This window comes from Heliconius melpomene, chromosome 11 (genome assembly GCF_056956725.1).
Source record: "Heliconius melpomene rosina isolate 202511_hmr_F chromosome 11, ASM5695672v1, whole genome shotgun sequence".
In the NCBI taxonomy this organism is placed as follows: domain Eukaryota; kingdom Metazoa; phylum Arthropoda; class Insecta; order Lepidoptera; family Nymphalidae; genus Heliconius; species Heliconius melpomene.
Window position 1 is genome coordinate 5,486,384 of NC_140399.1, and position 17,404 is coordinate 5,503,787.

Sequence of the window (17,404 nt, forward strand, 5' to 3'; positions counted from 1 at the left end):
ATATTATGTAACTCAAAGTTGCACTTTGAAATAATACTTTAAAATAATTCTTCGATTGTGAGAATCCACAAATATCTACAGGTTAAAGGGTTCCGTTTTTACCCTTTTAAGGTACGGAATCCCAAACATGTAAATATTACAACATTATTTAACATGTTATACGTAGAGACATGTTAGAAAACAATGGAGAAATTACTATTACAGTAAATAACATAAGTTGTTACCACCATATAAAAGCTTTTAAATATAAATGGTAATATTAAGCGCACAAATAATAAAACTTAACTGTATTTTTAATTATAATATATTTACAATTCTTGTTAAGAATTAGAATAAGGAATGGAGAAGTATTTATACAAGAAGTCTCAAGATATATGAGCAAACATGTGACGTACCTACATAATTTATTTTTAATTATTGTGTAAAATTCTTAAAGCGTAGCGGGTTTTGTACTTATAGAGATTATATGAAGTAGTCGAACAAGTTAACATTTACAACAAAGGAAATTAATAAAAATTATCTTTTAACGCTACGCACAATCACATTTTCAGTATTTTGTTTAAGATAAAGTTTTTATTTTTTATTTATATTATATTTATATTAAATTTATTTTTTATTATTTCAAAGCGCGGTGTTGAGTTCCGCTACTCAACACGCAATGTTTGCAGAATTCGACAGGAAGTGGGAACCGAATTTTTTAACACTAGGTCCCCTGCACAGGATACAGCGTGAAGCTGGTTATTGTAAAGCTTTTAAATTTTTAAAATTGGAAGCTTGGACTAAATGTCGAAATACTGCAATAATTCTATTTAAACTGTAATAAAAATACCTAAATACTTTTTTTTGAGAAATAAATATCTTTAAACCTAAATACAAAAATATTTGATAAATCCAAATTATATTTGCTTGCAAAAATACTTAAAATTAAAAATATTTATATTATATTAAACTAGTTCAACTTCCTAGTTACTCACAGTAACAACAGCTGCAAAATCTTCCTGCACCTCAGTCATAGTAGAAGAATCACACATTATCCTAGGTACGATCATGTACGAAAACCACTTCACTTTTAAACAAAAAAACTCAAAAAAATCTATTGACGTTCAATCAGCTCAATCGACAACAAATAACTATAAACATATTACGAAAAATTGTAAAGAAAAACAGGCTTTTAAATTAACAAAAAAAAAAAAAACATTTTTTAGTTTTATTTATATAAAACCTCTTTAAATTTAAACGCTTTACAATCTATACAAGTTTATAAGAATACTGAAAGCAAGTGCTATACGAGTACGTGCATCTCGTGTGATATGTGTACAACAAATTGTGAGTTAGCGAATAATAACTACATTTGAGGCGACCAGGCCCATTGGTGATTGGTGGCATTGATTAGAATAAAATGGTTCAAGTCTGCGAGTCTATAGGCTTAATTAACGCCCATGCGAACCAGATCAGTTTTGTTCGGGTCTCCAAAATAGAATGAAGGTTAGAAGGTAATTTGTAAAAGGATTTTTTTATTATGTTATTAAATGCCTTAAATGTGAGGTGAGTGTCGCAGTGGAAGGCCTGATTGTTAAGGTGAGGGTTTTGGGTTTAATTCTGAGTTGGAACAGTGAATAAGTCTTTGTCAGTGTCCTTTTTTATCTTATCTTTATATCAAATTTTCTGTTATTAATGTTAATTACACTCTTAGTGAAGTATGTAGGTTCTTTTTGGTTACCCTGCCTCTTAGAGGTACAAAGCGTGAAGCTGGTAAAAAAAGAAATAAATATATAATTGCGTTTTAAATTTATAACATTCAATACTAAGCTTAAAGTTAATATTCGTAACATATAGGTATTTAAAACATAAATTAAATGTTTGAAAATGTAAATAGTTAATTATATTCTTATTTTTGACCGTTCTTGTCCGGGTTTATCGTCATATTGCCCGAACTTTCCTTCAATATAGAGCCTCTCCTTTCTTTCTCTAAAGCACTTTAAGTTCTACTATTTTAAAGCAAGCTTTCAGTTTCAAGTCCTAAACACTAGAAACGTAGGTGCCGGGACTACTACATAAACGTAACTACGGTTAACATTTTTTAAAATATTAAAAGTAAAAGAAAACCTTTTAGCCAATCTATCGGTTTCGAAAATTTTTATTCAAATACTTATAAATATTACGTTTAAGATTAAAATATGTAGATGATTGTAATTATTTCTGTAGTAAATTAATAACATATTATTACTAAAATATTTACTGGTAATAATAAATGCTGCCTCGATAATAATACATTTGCTCAGTGCTACGGAGTGCCTTCACACTAGGTTCCCTCTCCCTACCCTGCTGCGTACGAAGCTGATTTAATTTGATTAAATGAGTGGGCACGTACGATTCCCACTCGAGGAAATAGTTAATATTGTCATTTCTTCGTTCATTTTAGTCGCATTTTCGTATCGTATTTTTCGTCGCAATGTCTCCGAAATTAAGAGGAAAATGTCCTAATGAAAACGGAGTTTAACGGAAAAAACATGAGCTTGTAACTTCTTATTCTGAATAACATTATTTGACTTTGATTTTTGCATAATAATATGAAATTATATAATAAAGATTCATCTAGGTATTGTTATTATGAAACACAATTATAGTAGGTAAGTATTTATTTAATTTGATTAAATGAGTGGGCACGTACGATTCCCACTCGAGGAAAGTGTCCTAATGAAAACGGAGTTTAACGGAAAAAACATGAGCTTGTAACTTCTTATTCTGAATAACATTATTTGACTTTGATTTTTGCATAATAATATGAAATTATATAATAAAGATTCATCTAGGTATTGTTATTATGAAACACAATTATAGTAGGTAAGTATTTATTGGATAAATATTCATTAAAAAAATGTAAAACAATTGTCTTAACGTTGTTGTGCAGAAAAAAAAGTTATTTATTTATTATTAGAAAAAGTAATTAATTAATGTAATAGCATTTGTAATTGTTTAATATCAATATAAAGAGCTAAATAAAACTGCGTAATTAAGAATTTTCCAAATGTTTAGCATAAAAAATATATAAAAGTACGTAGGTGCGAATTTAAAAATTTTGTTTATAGTAACTTTATAAGGCTCTACACGTGATGTAAGAGTAAAGTAGCGATTATTGTAAAATAAACAAGACAAACAACTTAAAAAATAAGGAAGAGGTTAAAATAAAGTAACCTTAAAGGTCCATTCAATCATTATTTCGTTTTACGTTTGCAGGCTGGCATTTACTTTTCGAATTTTCATTAACAGAACTATCCTTGAGAAATTCTTACATAAGGAAATGAAAAAAGATATTTCTGTTATAAAATGGGTGCTTAAATATATTGGATATTTAAAGATAAAGTCACCTTTTGGAATTTTTTGCCGTGATCTCTCAGGATGGTCAGTCCACTGCCAATGCGATCCATGAGTTGGTTTGGAACTGCAAGTGCTGTGGGCGCCATCGGGTCCATAACCAGGCCGTCCGGAATCGGAATTGACCTGGGTAAAAAGTATTTTAAGTATGAATAGCTTTAATGTAATATTCTCTGACATCCTCCATTTATATTCTTATATGTGAATGACATTCTAAATGCTTATGTTAAAATCTGGAAAGTCCTAACTATAAACCGCAAAGGGATTATTGTTGAAATTGCCGATTTACGTGTGAGTAATTTCTGTGAATATTTGAATATTGGATATTGTAACAATTACAAATTAAATTAATTTCCTTAAGTAATGAAAACACTAAAACAAAAATCTATTTAAATTAAATAATTTCTGAATTAAGTAAATAAATTATTAATTCATAAATTACAGATCTATGAATGAAAGCGGCATCTCAAGATCGATCTTAGACTTGAGAGCGATTTATAAATACGAGCCTTAGACATAAATTATGCTTGTCATTCAGTAAGTAGATAGGTCCATACATACTCTAAAATTTTATTTAGATATTGATTTTTAATATTGTATATTTTTACATTAGCTTAATGCTTGTGAAAATATTTTTAACATTACTTATTATTATTTGTTTTTCTATTTAGCTTCATGCTGTGTACCGTTATGTGCAGTATACAGGTAGGCAGAAAGAACCTGCTTTTGCTTTGCCTTAATTTCATTTCCTCGATTGGGAATCGAACCCACAACCTGCCCGTTTACAGTCGCACCCCTGCGCCACGACAGGCTTTATTATTATTAATCAGTTATTAATATCAGATTAGACTTCCTCAAATTAAATAATCGCGATATAATAAATAAATGTTAAACAAAACAAATGTAACTTTTTATGTTAATAAGAAAAATAAACGTAAGATATATGTATATTATATCTACTATCCAAGGTTCACCGTTCAATATGCACGGACTGTCGGGTACCATGACCTCCAAATCGATTTACGGATACTGTCTCTCAAGTGGCCTTCCTCCATTGGTCATCGCTGTTTACCTCATTTAAGCAATAAATTACTTTTTTTATAATTAAAGGTTAAAATTCTTTGAACGAAATCTTTAAGTTCTGATTTCGGAAAAATGTTTGAACTTTCGTGCGTAAAAAATTAAATTTAAACAGTTTAAGTTCAGGAAAAAAACTATACATTTGTACAACTATACATACCATATTAAAGCCGGCTAAGCTAAGTCAAAAAAGAATTTCAGAAAAAGCTCGAGACCTCCAATTTTTATACGGAATCCGCGTTGGGCAAGCACGATTCGCACCTGTCCGAAAAAAACCTGTCCGGTTTTTTATATAATATTTTGTCTGAATTAATTAATTGTAGCTATAGATATCGCCAGGTTCCTTCAAATAATAAAAATGAATAGGTATTTTTCACGAAAGAAAAGCATATTTTAATATTTTAGTAATATATATTTAATTTCATAAAAAAAAATCCGATCAATCTGTCACCGTATAGGTCAACGGGAAGTACAGCTTATAAAAGTTGAAAAACTTAACTTTGCAGGTGAATGCACTCATTTTGTATGAAATGAACTATAATTATAAGTTATAATATTTTACACAATTATGATGAACCCAACCAACCAATTAACAAAGGATTTTCGGTCTTGCTGTTCTGTTTTATTTTCATTGAAAGACTTGTGGAGAGTTGTGGAGCACCATTTAGGCTTTTTTATTCCAGAAGTCTGGAGCGTTTGTCGTGCGCGCGTACCTACCTACCTAGGTAGATATAAAATAACTAAACATATTTCTATGACGTTACGTTAACAATCGAATCGAAATAGAATCCAAAAATAAATCCGAAATAAAATTAAAAAAATCAACGGTCCCTATGTAAGTATTGAAAATGAAAAATTGTAAGTATTTTATAGCTAACATTTATTTTTTTTTAATTTTGAAAAAAAAAAACAATTAAAATACATTTCTTAATACTTTAAAAGAGCGATAAAACTATATAAAACATTTGTGATTTTCCGCTTTCGATACTTTATTTAACGACAATCGAAATATTCGAAAAGTTAAATCGGGCGAAGCCGTGCGTGAGCCGTTATTTAATAACGAAAACGATGACAACGTCTCTACATTTGTGTCTAAATTTCAAGAAGATTTAAAAATAACACAATTTAATTTATAAAATACTTAAATATTTATTTTTTGCTTTAAACTCCTAAAGGTAAAGGGGTTCTTTATTTTACCTCGTAATATTACTTTGAACCTTCAATTTGAATGACAAATCGGTCGGTTCGTAGTAATGCACCGATGACTTATCTACAAAAAACGTTTTGTTTATATTGAGGCCACCATTTCATAAAACTGTGACCTTTGGTTCTCTTTGTACATTGTACAATTTTCTTCGTGCCATGAAAATGATTGTATTTGAAACTTATGCTTATAGAAACAAAAGAGTAAATAATAATGATTAAAGAGTAAATATAATGTTTGGGAACTACTGTTTGTATGTTAAATCGTGTTAATATGTCAATATGTTAATCTTTATCTGACCTATATTAGAAGTTGCAATTAAGGATTTTAGGTAATATCAATACGTTGTTTAAACTAGTCGCACTAATCAATTTTCGTAAAATTCAATTGTAGGGTTTAGTTCTAGTTCTTTAAATCAGATATAAGCGATTCAGATTTAAACTCTCCGTATATTTAAGTAATAGTGACCTTTACCCCGAGGCTTAATGGATATGAAAACGATGAGCGTGATGTGGACAAACATAGCTTAAAGCTTTTCTAGATTGTATATGTTTATTGCTTCATCCTGTATCCGGTATAGCGTGAAGCTATAAACATTTATATAGATATAGCACAACAAAAGCTAAAGACAAAGAAATGTATCGTCGTAGTAAAGATGGTAAGGAAAATGTTTTTTTTTTTGCGACGAGGATAAAGATGACAATGTAATATTTGCACCTTATGTCAAGATGGTCATTGTGACAGAAAATTCTTTTTCCGTTGTCGCAGATGCCAGTATTGTATATAATTATGTAAAATAGGCGTTGCCGAAATATAGATAAATATTTACGTTACACTTATTTATCGTTTCGAGTTTTATCTACAAATTACTTATATTTCTTTTATAATCTATTATTATAATACGTTCTTGCATTTTTCATACTTGCAACATTATTACATAGAAATACTTGCTTGAGTAAAAATGTTTTAGTTAATATTGTCAAAATTAATACATGAAATAAATGAAGTAAACACCGATTCATTTATTTGCATATTTCGTCCTCTAACATTTAACATCATTAACGCACGCTAGTACCTAGATTTAACGAATTAAATATTCTGAAATTGAACACGCACATAAGCACAGCTGATCATATATTGTCAGATAATAAACTGGAGTAAAATATTGCCAATGTAAATATTTCCTTTGTTTGACCCGTAGGGTATACGAGTATACTCGTATATTATACCCAATACAAAGGAAATGACGGAATTTATAAGGGCGAAGCATAAATGAAGCTGTGAGAATTGAATCTATCTTCTTACTTCTAACCCATTCTAAACTTTTGCTTGAACAGTCGAACTCTATTTTTCTCTATTATTGTCGAATGTGTAAATTTTTTTTACAGTTTCACGCTTTAGCAGAGGGAAACTAATGTTAAGACCTCCGCTCGAGGCACTGCGTGCCTCGTATGCGCTATTTAAATATTCCCACTTGGGGGAGCAAGGAACCGACGAACCCACTAACGATGCGACAGCCTCAAATTATTTAATTACAAATTGAAATGTTTATTTCAGGTAATGCAAAAGCTTATTTTATTTTTCGCTTCGTTTAATTGCTTTGTAACACAAATTGTTTGGTTCTTAAGGATACCTATATTTCCAAGCTAAGCAGACCAGTCGTGGCGCAGGGGCACAAAGTGTGCTACAAAATCTACTGGTTGTGAATTCGATCTCCGCTCGAGACAAGGTAATATTTATTTAAAATTATAATATAATTTCTTCGCTCGGGCAATGCCTCTAAAATTCGGCGGAAAGTGAGGAACGGAGTGTCTTAACACGAGGTTTCCTCTGCCTGCTGTGTGCGGGGGGATACAGCGTGAAACTGATTGAGTTATTTATTTTTATTTAATGTTAACATGGACACAGAATCAAAGACCAAACGGGAACCTGTTGATACTATAGATGGCTCTATTAAGACATTTTCGCGATTTGAAAGGTATTTTTTTAGAAATAAATTCTCTAGTCTGGGGCATAAATTAACGTTTTGATGATACATCTCTGACTTAATATTTAATTAGTCACTGCCATTGTATTTTACGTTGTATAATTTTAATATTGTGAAATCCAACTGTAAGTCGTCATTATTTGTATAGTTTGTGAAAATTATACATTTATCCTTTTTACAATTGTAATATTGAAGTGGGTACTATATATCTATATATATAAAATCGAAAGGTCACTCACTCATCACGAAATCTCAGAAACGACAAGTAGGAATCTCAAATTTTGCATAGGAGTTATTTATAGGACGTAGGTGCTCGCTAAGACGGGAATTTGCAATATTCGACTTCTAAGGGATTGTTTTTGGGGTTGAAAGTTTGTATGAAACTTCGTTACTACGAATGCTAGGAGTCTCAAATTTTGCATGGACGTCACTTATAGGACATAGGTACTCATGGAGATAGAAATTTATAATAACGTTGTTCACGCAGGCGAAGCCGCGTGCGGGACGCTAGTAAAATATATTATGAAATTGTGTTCAATTATCTTGCCTGTACAAGCCGCGCATTCCTAAGGAAAGAATGGCAAATAAAGAGACTATAAAAACATTGTAAGTAATTAATATATAATAATACCATAGCATTCGTTAATTATACAACAGTCATAATAAAAATATATATTTTATGATGAATCTAAACTGAAAATGACAGCAAGCTTTGCCACGTTTCACAAGCATAACGCTGTATAATGAAAAAAAAAAGTGTATAATAGGAATATTATACAAAAAATATCTATATATTGTATTTAAGATTTTATTGTAGAGTGAATTATATATGTACTTACTAGTGGGCCCGGACGCGGCTATGCCCGCGAAAATATAAGCCTAAATAATTAAAATAAGTTAAAAAATGATAATAAGTGGAGATTTATTATTAGAAAAAATATCTGAGTAACCGAAATGAACAAACAAAAGAAGTAAAAGTAACTAAAGGAAATTCTTAATATTAGAAAAAGTACCTAAAATTTGTCGTGCGCGCGTACTAAACATTTTTCTATATTAAATAATTATTAATTTTTGCGAACAATATTAAATAAAATCCCAAATGATTAAAATTACGATATTTTAAGTGTATAACATCGGTATAGATAACCGAACTGAGATAAATTAATTATAAGCAGCAAATAATTACATAAAAAATAATAGTAATTCGAAAATATATAAAAATTTAGAAAATCATCAAAGTCATCTGCCCGTTTGCGTCGGTCATACTATACCACTCGAAGGCTAGGTCATTCCGAATCAATGACATCTTAATTATTCATTAGAATGTTATACAGTAAACTATAATTTCCATCTAGATGAAATGCTAAAAGTGACTATTATATTTATTTTCATAAGGATGAATATCAAATTATAGAAATCATCTAATTTTTGTTAATGTATACAAATCTATATCAGCGCGCGCCATGTATGCATTAAGCAAACTCACTTTGGGTGACGTTTTCTTAAACCAACAAACTTTGCAAGCCGTTGCTTAGCAACGCGTAGCGACGATTGTTATTAACATGGCGGAATAAATTGCTTGTCAAATTAATTATTTTAATATATTGGTATATATCTAAAATATTACAAATATGAGAAAAAAAAGTATCCTATGTTCATCCCGGGACCCTCGAGTATCTCTATATGAGTATTTTATCACAATTGAATTAGCGGTATGGCCCTGATTGCGTAAAAGACAGACAGACAGACAGACAGACAGACAGACAGACAGACAGACAGACAGACAGACAGACAGACAGAGTTACTTTCGAATTTATAATATAGGTATGGATATAAAATACTAATTACCGAGTCTTTAGTTCATATTTATCTCAGTGTTATTCAATTTGCCGCGAATATACTTGACATGTAACTTGAACTCAATTGTCACAAGCTATGAACCTAGCTCTATTGTTTTAGTTGAAAAAAACCTCATATTTGTTTTAATAAATACGGAAATTTAAGGAAACCTATACAAAACAGTGTTTGTTGAAATAAAATAACTGTATGTGCTGCCGCAAAATGGGTTTACAGTATTGTTATTGTTTTAATAGTGAATAGTGAATTGCGTTTTACTCAAAAAATACATAAGTATGTATACATTACCTACTCTATTTATTTATTTTAGCTTCATGCTGTATCCCGCACATAGCTTACCCTGAGAACCTAGTGGTAAGACACTCCGTTTCAATTAAGACATTTCTTTTTACTACTTTCCGCTGAATCCTTGTGTGATAGCGTGTTAAGTAGCGGAACTCAAGCCGAGCTTTGCGTCGACACCATACCAAAGACATTTGTTTAAACTTATGGCTATTTGTTTAAGCCAGTAAGTTAACCTTATACCAGTATCTAATTTGTCCAAAATAATAAAATACGTTTAACCTTACTTATTGATCCATATTTCATAAGCTTAAAATATATTTTTTTAAATAAAGAATATATCAGTCAGTATCAATATCATTTATATTTCATCTGTAAGTAACACCGAATCTATCGTATTTATTAATATCATTATATTGTTAAAATAATTTTTTTTTAAGCTTAGATACCTTAAAATGTCAACAAATAGTTACAACTATGATTAAATTTATTTTATAATTATTTACAAACGACGTTTCATTAGATATTTGTAATTTCAACCGTTATGTTTCTCAATCTAGCTGTAGTTTTTATTATTTTTAAAAATCTATTTTTATTAATATATTTTTGTTGATACGTATATAATATACTTTCTACTTACTCGATTAAATCAACTTTACAAAAAAAATTGTTATCATTTAATATTGAATCCTGATGTCGGGCTATTTTATTATTATTTTCATTTGCAATTTTCTTTTCAGCTGTGCTATCCACAAATTGTGAAACCATGTCAAAGTCAGTCAGTCTGTACTTTTCAACACAATGTGATAAAACAATAGTATTTCGTAAGCACGTTGATAAAGGAACTGCAATAACTTCCTCTTCTTGTTTACGAGCACTACATTTTGCGGTTTCCCGAGGCTGTTCCAGCAGCGTTTTTGTTCTGCACAATTTCCTTTCCAAGGACATGTCTTACAATCGGTATATAAAGCAAGCAAACGTTATATCACTTCACTAATATTCAATAATTGACTCGAATAATACATTCATAAAATTATTATATGTAAATGTTTAATATTTAACGAACATTTACATCGACATCCGATGCCGCGGTCACTATATTTTAAATATAAATTCAATTAAATAATATCTTTCTTTCTATTATTGGGGAACATTAGCCTAAATATAATAAATTATTTATCATTAACAAATTGTGTAATGATGATTTTTTAATTAAGAAAATATAAAAATCGATAATTAAAAATCGATTTAAATTCTAGTGGAAGAACGCACGTACCTCTGTCAGGTGGACACGGTCGATACGAAGGTACACAAATGACTGAGTTACCGAGATCTCGCAGCATGACCTAGGGAATTCCAGCAGACGGTTCTCGACATTTTTGGTTTTTTGCTTCACAATACACTTATTAATACACTACGAGTAGAATATAAACACATAATATATGTAGTATCGAATTAATAACACAAAACAAATAAATAATGCTCTAAATAAAAGATTAACACGTCATTCTACTTCGACATTTACACATTAAATCGGACTTTAAATAGTAGTGTAATCGTATAAATTATTTACCATTCAAACGTCACCATCAATATTCTTTTATACATATTTTTGTGTTTTGTCATTAAAATATTTTGTATGTTTATTGAAAATCCAATATCGCGTTATTTTCTTCTTTAACAAAAAAAATACCAAAAATTATAGTTACTAAGAATATAATCGATTCTTAAAAGTTATATTTATTGTAAGTTTATTATGAAATTGTAAATTCGTATTAATTAAACTAATTCTAAGATAAGAATCGTTTCATCATATTCGTTACTCTTATATATGGAGGTATATAATATGAACATTAACATATATTTATCACAATATTTGAACCTACGCTACGTGACGATTAACGTAATAAAGTTGATAAAGATTTTTTAAAATATTAAGCAATTACTTATTTTTACGACATATGTATCATCTGAATTCATATAAAAGATGTTTTTTTTATGTAAACAAATAAAATATGCTGCTAAGTAATATTAAATGATATTCTTTTTTTTTCTAAATAAAAAAATATAATGTGAGGCTATCGTGACGCAGAGGCACTAGCATATGACTATAAACACGACAGTTGTGGGCTCATTGCCACCCCGGAAAATGAATTCCTTTGAAAATTTGGCGAAAAGTGGGTAGCAGAGTTTCTTAACACTAGTCTCCCTTTACCAATAAAAACAATATTAATATTTGCCTTAAATTGTCTCCTTCAAACTTCAAAAAATAGAACCTTATAAAACAAAAAAAATTAAGCATTACATTGTTTTAAAAAACCATAACTCGTCATAAACAGAATGTATTTCATAAGATTTTAAATACGAATATTGATGGGTAAAACTTGTTAGACCGGCATCGTCATGAGAAGAACATGTTTCATTTATGGTACAAAAAATGGGCCCGAAAAATAAGATACAGCTAGCTATGTAATGATTAAGATTAAGGATTTTAAAATTATATTAACTCGTATTATCGTTGTACCTACGTACTTACGTAATTATTTTAAATTTTTTATTGTTTTATTTTTAGATATCTCCTACATATAGGAGGATTATAAAAACAAATTCTGGCACAGATGATGAAAATGTTTTTCGATGTTATATAGGTAGGTATATAGTATGTAATTGAGGCCAGTCGTGAAGCAGGGGTACCAAATTGCGACTGAGCACGTCAAACCTATCGTGGATTCGATTCCTGCTTGATGAAATAAATTATTTAATATTTTCATTCCTCCGCTCAGATAACTACGAAAAGCGCAGCTTTCACTATTACATTCAGTCATTGTTTAAATGTATTAACTAAATGTTAAAGTTCAAAGATCACACAGAAACTAAATGACTACCAGGATAAAGTATAAGCAAATCGTAACTAATATAATTAAATAAATATACTAACAGCAATTAATTTTTTTTATAACAGATACGGACTGTTTTTATAAAAATATATCCGCATTGTATTGATATGTATTACAAATCCCTCGTTATCATATGCTTAAGGAAACATTGTACAGATAGTGTAGTAAGTAGGTAATATATATATATATATATATATATATATATATCATATTTTTCAATTCAAGCTGTTTCCGCTATTTAAAAGGCAGAGGGAGCCTAGTGTTGAGATACTGTGCTCTCCACTTTCCGCCGTATTTGGAGTATTGATCACTGAGTGGCGGAGCTCTGCGCCCAGCGAAGCGAGAGAAAAAAAATAAAGAAAAAAGTCCGAAAAGTGAACATATTTCATAGTAAAAAAATAATTATAAACTCAAGTTTGTAAAATTTTCTAATATTGTACTTCTCGTTGACCTGTAAATTTTAAACTGGTATAGGAATGGAATATGGTTCTATACCCTTTTACCATTTAAATGCCTGTTTTCTTAATAGGGAAAAAATATTTTCTAAGATAATATTTTTTTGCTGGCTTTCTTATAAACTTAGGATAAAAAAAATATTAAAAAACTCTTATTTAAACTAAGTCGTACCCTTTACTGTAAGAATCAACTCTTATACCTTAACATCTCTGAGATGCTCAATTGATATTTAGGTAACGAAGATTATTAAAATTTTCTTATTTTATTCTTTTTTGTTACAAAATTTAATTACGTAAAATATGCATATTAGGTATGTACTTGTATATAATTAGATTTATCATAATTTATGAATATTACTCAGATATGAATCATTATTTAATTAGATGAACAATATATTGTAGATGTTATATTTTTTTGTGTATTTTTATAATATAATTGTGATAGTTATTTTCTGTATTCTATATGAACGTAATATGGCAATGTACATACCATATTATGTAAGCTGACTTTTTTCCACTTTACTCCATCACAAATTCTTTCTTTTACTTTTTACCTACATACATCGCCAGTTTTAACTAATCACAACAAAATAGTGGGTATTTTCATATTTTCTAATGTCGCCATACAATTGTTGCCGCTTAAAATATTATTTAATTAGATACAAAGATATTTGATTTCTTTACTTAAATTAAAAATAATCGTTAAAATTATAATTTAGCTTCAGTTGTGACTTAGTAATCGACGTAATTTGACTGTGTGTGAGTTTTATTTTTCGTACGGAAACTGTATTGAATACCAATATGAAAACTGTCATATAAGTTGGTTTAGACTTTAAGCTATCATCATGCCAAAATTCATTTATTTACATCCAATAGATTTCGGTATTCCATGTAAATTGACTTTTTCATTTTTGCCTTCATGGCTTTTTTACGGAATATATATTGACTACCAGGTTAAAATCCAAAAATATATAACTCCAGACCCTAAGCTATTTATTATCATACCAAAATTTATTAGTTTCTGTCTAATTGTGAATGATTTGCGAACAAGTTAACAGACAGACATACAAACAAAAATTCTGCGGAGAGCTTCGGTTGTTTTTTATATGTTTCTTGTAGAGAATTGACTTTTCTATCATTTTAAAATATACAGGGATAGAGAAGAGATATTTTAAATAAAAGGTTATAGTAAATAAAAGAAATGAAATAAGGACGATTCTATTAAGCAAACAGTCAACCGTTAGTTCTACAAAGCAAAGTTCAACGACTTTTTTAAAATACCAATCAGCAGTGCAGTTTACTTTTGACAAAATAATTTCCAATACTTTACTTCATACTTCATTACTTCCATTGAAAAACAAAATACTGATTGACAGGATAAACCGATTTGAGGAGAACAAATCCTTGATAATTGCATCGTATTTACCAACATTTAGTTAATTAAAAATATTACAGTATAAAATAAACTTACTTTACATTTTTTTTTAGTTTCTATGGTTTTTTAACGAATTTTGAGAAAGTAAGAAATTTAAGCCCTATTTTAAATTAAATAAAATAAGTACAAAATGTACGCAATGTCGGTTGACTATTTTTTTTTTTTCATGTATATCACCTTATATTCCTTATTATATATTATTTTTATAAACTAAAACTAACAGAAATTATGACCTAAATAACTTAAGTGTGGATATAAAAAAACCATTTTTTATGGTAGTGAGTTAATTGTTCATAAAGCCCGTCAATTTACCATTTTACAAAATCCAGATAAATTATATATTTTCTAAATAGAGCTACAATTTATGTCTAACTATACTCAAATATTATTTAAAATTATGTGAAATTACGAAATATAAACAAAATGTTACCTAAGTATAAGTATCTACGTTTTGTTAGATTTTTCCTATTAACCGATTTGCCAAAAAAAAACTGCGTCATGGAACAGTTCACTACTACTGTCTTTAGCGCGGCCTCCCTATATATGAGACACTGCACTTTCAATGAAGGTCTGGGACTCATGTTCTTGAGGTTTTTCCATGCAAAATTATTCAAACGGTATATAAAAGCTTAAGTAGGTATTTTGTCGATTTATGACCTATAGCGCCATCTATTGTATAAGTTGTGTAATAATTTGTTATTAATTTTATATTGATCAATGATCAACGGTGGCCGTTATAGAAAGTTTCCTAACTCAAATGTTTGGTACACAATTATGCTGTGAATACCTCGGAATAAAACAAACAGTAAAAAGAATATGACTCATTTCAGAATGTTGACTCAATGAAGTCAACATAATATGTATAAAATCATTTTCTGACATATAAATCACCTCTGTACCAGTCGTTGAAAAGAAACTATAAAAGTTAAAATCAGGTCGATTGTCTTTATGCGACTGCAATTTTAATAAGCTTTAAGGACAACCCTTTAACAACAACAACAACAAATCTATATCAGCGCGCGCCATGTATGCATTAAGCAAACTCACTTTGGGTGACGTTTTCTTAAACCAACAAACTTTGCAAGCCGTTGCTTAGCAACGCGTAGCGACGATTGTTATTAACATGGCGGAATAAATTGCTTGTCAAATTAATTATTTTAATATATTGGTATATATCTAAAATATTACAAATATGAGAAAAAAAAGTATCCTATGTTCATCCCGGGACCCTCGAGTATCTCTATATGAGTATTTTATCACAATTGAATTAGCGGTATGGCCCTGATTGCGTAAAAGACAGACAGACAGACAGACAGACAGACAGACAGACAGACAGACAGACAGACAGACAGACAGACAGAGTTACTTTCGAATTTATAATATAGGTATGGATATAAAATACTAATTACCGAGTCTTTAGTTCATATTTATCTCAGTGTTATTCAATTTGCCGCGAATATACTTGACATGTAACTTGAACTCAATTGTCACAAGCTATGAACCTAGCTCTATTGTTTTAGTTGAAAAAAACCTCATATTTGTTTTAATAAATACGGAAATTTAAGGAAACCTATACAAAACAGTGTTTGTTGAAATAAAATAACTGTATGTGCTGCCGCAAAATGGGTTTACAGTATTGTTATTGTTTTAATAGTGAATAGTGAATTGCGTTTTACTCAAAAAATACATAAGTATGTATACATTACCTACTCTATTTATTTATTTTAGCTTCATGCTGTATCCCGCACATAGCTTACCCTGAGAACCTAGTGGTAAGACACTCCGTTTCAATTAAGACATTTCTTTTTACTACTTTCCGCTGAATCCTTGTGTGATAGCGTGTTAAGTAGCGGAACTCAAGCCGAGCTTTGCGTCGACACCATACCAAAGACATTTGTTTAAACTTATGGCTATTTGTTTAAGCCAGTAAGTTAACCTTATACCAGTATCTAATTTGTCCAAAATAATAAAATACGTTTAACCTTACTTATTGATCCATATTTCATAAGCTTAAAATATATTTTTTTAAATAAAGAATATATCAGTCAGTATCAATATCATTTATATTTCATCTGTAAGTAACACCGAATCTATCGTATTTATTAATATCATTATATTGTTAAAATAATTTTTTTTTAAGCTTAGATACCTTAAAATGTCAACAAATAGTTACAACTATGATTAAATTTATTTTATAATTATTTACAAACGACGTTTCATTAGATATTTGTAATTTCAACCGTTATGTTTCTCAATCTAGCTGTAGTTTTTATTATTTTTAAAAATCTATTTTTATTAATATATTTTTGTTGATACGTATATAATATACTTTCTACTTACTCGATTAAATCAACTTTACAAAAAAAATTGTTATCATTTAATATTGAATCCTGATGTCGGGCTATTTTATTATTATTTTCATTTGCAATTTTCTTTTCAGCTGTGCTATCCACAAATTGTGAAACCATGTCAAAGTCAGTCAGTCTGTACTTTTCAACACAATGTGATAAAACAATAGTATTTCGTAAGCACGTTGATAAAGGAACTGCAATAACTTCCTCTTCTTGTTTACGAGCACTACATTTTGCGGTTTCCCGAGGCTGTTCCAGCAGCGTTTTTGTTCTGCACAATTTCCTTTCCAAGGACATGTCTTACAATCGGTATATAAAGCAAGCAAACGTTATATCACTTCACTAATATTCAATAATTGACTCGAATAATACATTCATAAAATTATTATATGTAAATGTTTAATATTTAACGAACATTTACATCGACATCCGATGCCGCGGTCACTATATTTTAAATATAAATTCAATTAAATAATATCTT

At 29.5% G+C, this 17,404-nt stretch overlaps 1 protein-coding gene across 4 annotated transcripts in view; it reads right to left on the minus strand.

The window, feature by feature from the left end:
- LOC146534552 (multiple C2 and transmembrane domain-containing protein-like) overlaps positions 1 to 17,404 on the minus strand; it is a 50,241-nt gene that overhangs the window by 14,077 nt on the left and 18,760 nt on the right. Inside the window, exons 1-2 of one of the 4 annotated variants that reach the window (XM_085192831.1) lie at positions 13,628 to 13,732; positions 3,369 to 3,501 (exon numbers count right to left, since the gene is read on the minus strand). In XM_085192831.1, coding sequence (XP_085048957.1) covers positions 3,369 to 3,473 — 105 coding nt within the window. In that variant the 5' untranslated portion in view covers positions 3,474 to 3,501; positions 13,628 to 13,732. Of the gene's footprint in view, positions 1 to 974; positions 1,319 to 3,368; positions 3,502 to 11,061; positions 11,309 to 13,627; positions 13,733 to 17,404 lie in introns of those variants that run through there. The other 3 variants (XM_085192830.1, XM_085192829.1, XM_085192832.1) reach the window with 3 other exon arrangements.